The sequence below is a fragment of the Neltuma alba genome, unplaced genomic scaffold, assembly GCF_004799145.2.
Source record: "Neltuma alba isolate B1F8T4 unplaced genomic scaffold, ASM479914v2 tig00007878_pilon, whole genome shotgun sequence".
NCBI classification, from domain to species: Eukaryota; Viridiplantae; Streptophyta; class Magnoliopsida; order Fabales; family Fabaceae; genus Neltuma; species Neltuma alba.
In genome coordinates this window covers 3,247-8,835 of record NW_021634889.1, presented here as the reverse complement: position 1 = coordinate 8,835, position 5,589 = coordinate 3,247, and the positions used below count along the sequence as shown (strand labels likewise).

The window sequence follows — 5,589 nt, the reverse complement described above, 5'->3', positions numbered from 1 at the left end:
CAAATTTTAGACTTTTTATTTATATAAAAATTCACATGACACATGTGAAAACATATGAAAGATAAAAAATGTCGTACTCCTTATAATTTAATATTCATATGAAAAAATTAACAAATGAAGACCTTTGAATATACGAAATAATGAAATAGGTTCCTAAATTATCATAATTGCTGTCAAAAACTGAGTTTTAAATTACAATTATAAAATAATAGAAAAAATACAAAAGGTGCTTCCCTTCTTCTCTTTCTCCTAATCTCCTCTTCTCTGCGTCTCGCTCAAGTGTAATTTTTGCCAAAAGCAAAAAGGTCGTTACATAAAGCAGCGCGGCAGTGCACGGCAAGGGACGACTTGACTAGTTGACTTGTTGACTTCAATGGTACGCGTGATGTGTGGGAAATGAGAAGGAGGGCATGAAGTTTCCAAAAGTAAAATCCATTTTCATCAAAAAGCTTTTCCATGCTTATATATTCGTGGCATTTGTCTTTTTATTTCCTCAATTCTTTTTATGCTTAAATATTCTTCATTTTTCTATTTGCCTATGAAATGCCCATCCTTTTTCTACGCTTGAATTGGGTTGAAAAATTTAATTTTTAATTTGATTTTAAATATAATATCTCAATTTATTTAGTCTCTTACATTTATTTATTTTTTTGAAGATAATTATTGTAATAGTTGCATATGTTAAATGTTTTATTAAATAATTATTTTGACTAATTCACATGATTAGCAAGGGTGTTTTAGAAAAAATAACATTTATTGATTATAAATAATTAATTTAATTAATTTTTAAATCTATTTAAATTAGTCAATTAGTTTTTATATAAAAACCAGATTAATATATAATTATTCTATTATTGAGCTTAAAATTCTTCTAGCATGATACACAGTCCTCCAGGGCGTAACTCTTTCCAAAAGCAAAGGGTTGGGGCGAGAAAACAAATGTACGTTGTACAATGAACTAACCCGGCAATTCACAAAACTCAAACGCGGGATGACTTGACTTGGCCTTTGACCCCAGAAGCAGGAATGATAGTGGTAGGAGAAAGGAGGTAAGGAGTACCAAAAAGTGATGCCTTCAAATAACCAATCTATCCCTTAATCCATAAAACATAGTACGTCTGATTTTTACTATAAAAGGTTATTTGATTTTTATTTTAGTTCTAAATATAATACTTCAATTTATTTTGTTTCTCATATTTATGTATTTTTTTAAAAAAGTTCTTCTAATAATGATAGTTCTAGCTAATACACTTGATTAGTTAAGATATTTTAAGAAAGACAACACTTATTTATTACAAATAACTAACTTAACTTTTTTTTTAATCGTCTCAAATTAGTTAACTAGCTTTTATAATTAGAACTGGGAATAGTATATTAATAACCTGAGATTTTAGCTGAGACCAAATTCATAATCTTTTACATACACAAAAATCTTAATACCATTAAGTTATAATGTCATTAAAAACGTTATGTATGAAAAGGGATATGAAAGATAAAAATAAAAACGTTACGTATGAAAAGGGATATGAAAGATGGAAAATTTCCAACTCTTTATAAGTTAAGACCCATATCCTATTTTTTTCCAGGAAACAAAAAGGTTCATGTCATTTTCGTTTTTATTTCCTCCATTCTTTTCGCTTTTCCGGTCAAAAAAATCGTCTTATGCTTAAATATGTTTTTTAATTTTTTATTCACCTATAGAAAACCCACCCTTTTCGATTTTAGAGTGTGCGATCTTCTCCTTGGTCTTTCAATGCATTTTCCAATGGAATTTTAACAGGGAAAACTTGAAAAATGAAATGAAAAAAAAAAATCAGCAAATATATTTTTCCAATTTCTTTAACGAAAAACATAGGTACCTAAAAAACCGAAAAATATAAATGTCAGCAAAATGGTTTTTATTTTTAATCTTTGGTGAAAGACAAAACATATATATACTCCTCTGATCCTATTTATAAGGCACTTCCAACAAGTTCACACAGACCAAGAAAAACCTAAACTGCATTAACTCCTCATTAAATATAGCAACTTTCCAACTTTACCCCTATTTAATATATACCTTTTTCAAAAAAGTAACTATCTACATTATAATAAATGAAGGACAACATGGTAAAATCAGAGTAAAAAGTTAATGAGGTGCCCTATAAATAGGACCAAAAAAAACCTTCTCTCTCTGCCCTATAAATAAGACCAGAGGAGTATATATGAATTGGCTTCTCAGTATTACTTTTTCCCCCAAAAAATCTTATCATTGTCCTTCCTCACAATCTTTTGTTTTTTAATAAAATCATTGCTCATAATCAATGGCCTAGCTATTAGAGCCAGAGCCCCATATGCATGTCTGCCCCTTTTTATTTTTAAAGAAAATCATTTTACAGATGACTATACTATTTTCAATTTGTTATCTCTACAGTTTTTTCTTCCTTATTTTTAAAAATTGAGAAAAATATGGATATATGTAAAATAATTTTCCTTGTCTTTGGGACTTATCTTAAATTTATCAAGGAAGGAAAAAAAAAAAAGATAATTGAAGGGAATATGCAGGCAGAAACTTTTTGTAAAGCTGCTCAAGTCGTACGGTGCAGCAGCAATGCAACGCGGGAACGCCATTGACAACTTCCCGGAAACTGCAAAAAGAGCCTCTGAAACACACAGATAAATACATGAGTGAGGCATTTGGTGATATCTGAATCCGAACTGAAGAGCTTGTTTCAAGAGAAAGCAAGTCTGCAAGTTCTGAAGCTGCCATTTTGTGAGAGCTATTTCTTTCGCTGCCCTCCACATCCATCCAGGTTCATTTCTTCTCTTTCATTTGCTTTGTCTCATGGATCCATTGCTCCTTCTACTGTTTTCCCTGCACTTTTCCCCGGAATTTTCCCAGAAAAATTCTGCAAAAGATTTTCTCTTTTCTTCTTCCAGTGCTGGCTGTTGATTGATTCTCCTCGATAGCTACCTTACAGTCGTAGATCTAATAAAACCTCAACATTTAGAATTTTTTATACTTTAACTTCTGAAAAACAAAGCCCCAAAACCTTCTAAGATATGGTGGACTTGATCTATAGAATAAAGTCTTCATCTATTTTATTTAAACTTTTTTAATGAAGTAAACGGCACAGTTATTTATTTTATAAAAAAGCAAAGTGCTTGTTCTTCCTTTCATCTTAATTACCCCCGCTTTTTGTTGTTACGCGTGAAAAAGACATCGATATAATGAACTGGGCGTATTCTGTTTTCTCCTGATCCACTTGCTTGGTACGGTTTTGTTTTTCACAGAAAACAAACATATATTAATGTATATCAATTTATTCAGTCCAACAGAAGAAAAAAATATGAGAGTAATTTAGTATTCGAACTAATAAAATTTTGTGGGCTTTAATATAAGTTTACCAAGAAATTGAGACACGGCCTGATTCGCCTTCAACATGTGTATTGTTACTCACTGTATATAGCTTCTTCTTGAATAAATTAAGTTGCTAATAAGAAACATAAATCAGTAAAGTTGTTGGGTGCACTTGACTAGTAAGCTGGCCACATGATGAATTCTTTCTTTCACATTATTCCATCCATAAAGACAGGTTCTTCATTTTCGCATCAATCTTTCCGTAACTTGTTCCCACTTCCTAAATATTTTTGTTTATGTTTTTATGGTGCTAATCAAGAGCCAAACCGCGGCGCCTCCTGAGAAGTTAAAGCCAAAAAATATTACTTTATCACGTTAGTTTCGGGTTGGTGAAAAGTTTCAGGTCATAGCAAGAGATTACAGTCACATGGAGGCAACCTTTACTCTAACGCTCATAGAAGCTGTGTTGATTTTGCTGGCTATAGCAATTTCTAAAGCTATCACATTAATCTCTCCACTTGATCCTAGGTAACATCTCCTTTAAATGTTCACTTTGTGATTTGCTCATAGTCCAATATTTATTATTCATGATTTTTTTCCATATCCAGTCGTAAAAATGCTGTTGATTCGATTCCCTCGATTTCTTCTCCTTCTCAAATCATTGATGCTCCTCCTCCTGCAATCAAGTATGAAGTGTTTCTTAGCTTTAGAGGGGAAGACACTCGTGACACTTTCTCAAGTTATCTCTATGAGGCACTTCGCCAAGCAGGCATTCATATTTTTATGGATCACAAGCTCGACAAAGGAGACCATATCTCACCAATCCTTCTTAAAACAATAGAGGAATCAGAGATATCTTTGATCATTTTCTCTGAAGATTATGCATCTTCAACATGGTGTATGGATGAACTCGTTCATATTATGAAATGTAAGGATAAGTACGGAAGGTTTGTTGTCCCAATTTTCTACAATGTAGATCCATCAAATATTCGGAAACAGGATGGGAGATTTGGAGATGGATTTGCTAAGCTCATGCAGAGATCTAAGCACGACCAAAACAGAGTACAGGAGTGGGAAAATGCTTTGATCAAATCAGCAAGTCTATCTGGGTGGGATTCAAAGAATTTCAGGTAGCTTTTATTGTGCTTATGATGCTCTTATTTTCTTTCTTAAATTTGGGCATTAAACATAACCATTATTTCAATTTATATTTATGCTAGGCCTGAACCCGAACTTGTCAAAAAGATTGTCAAAGATGTTTTGAGCAAACTGAATCGCAAGTCATCCTTTCATGTGGATGGATTAGTTGGGATTGATCATCAGATACAGAAAGTTGAAGAGCTGCTAGGTGAAGCTCGCATTGTGGGAATATGGGGTATGGGTGGTATAGGCAAGACCACTCTTGCTAGAGCTGTCTTTGAGAGGTTGACAGTTGATTTTGAAGCTTTCCACTTTGTTGAAGATGTCAGACAAAAGCTGGCAAAGAATAGATCGAAATGTCTCAAAGAATGCCTCAAAAAGTTATTAGATGACGACGATATTAACCCTTACAATTAACATACGCTTCTATGAGAAGGAGGCTTGAGCATAAAAAAATTCTTCTGGTACTTGATGATGTGGACAATTTTAGAATGGCTGAAGATTTAATCAAAGCATGTGATTGGTTTAGGGAAGGAAGTAGAGTTATCATCACATCAAGAGACAGGCAGGTGCTTAAAAATACTTCTGCTTCTAAATCTCCAGCGACATATCATGTTTCGAAATTGGAACCGCATGATGCCCTTCATCTCTTTAGCTTGAATGCTTTCAAGCAACATGAGCCATTGAAAAGCTATTCAAAGTTATCGAAGTCGATAGTGGATTATTGTCAAGGAAATCCTTTAGCTCTAAAAGTAGTGGGTTGCTTGCTTCATGGCAGAGGGAAAGAAGAGTGGGAAAGTGCTCTGGCGAAACTAAATCAAACTCCTCACGATGACATTTTTAATGTGCTAAAATTGAGTTTTGATGGACTTGATGACACACAGAAGAAAGTATTTCTTGATCTTGCATTTTTGTTGAACGCAGGATGGTGGATTTCTCGGCACTATACAAGATGCTTATATGGTCCTATTGCAGATATTGAGATAAGTGTTCTTGAAGAGAGATTCCTTATTTCAGTGGATGAACATAAGGATATTAAGATGCATGCTCTACTAATCGATACGGGCCTTAAAATTTCTGAGCAACAATTAAAATCTAATCCTAACAAG

The 5,589-nt window shown here is 33.2% G+C and overlaps 1 protein-coding gene across 1 annotated transcript; it reads left to right on the top strand.

Annotated features, from left to right (window-relative positions):
* The first annotated feature begins 3,767 nt into the window (after positions 1-3,767).
* LOC114753356 (TMV resistance protein N) lies at positions 3,768-4,897 on the top strand. Its single transcript, XM_028942051.1, has 3 exons — positions 3,768-3,868; positions 3,949-4,470; positions 4,561-4,897. The coding sequence occupies exons 1-3, from the start codon at positions 3,768-3,770 to the stop codon at positions 4,895-4,897; spliced, it is 960 nt and encodes a 319-aa protein (XP_028797884.1).
* Positions 4,898-5,589: the final 692 nt, after the last annotated feature.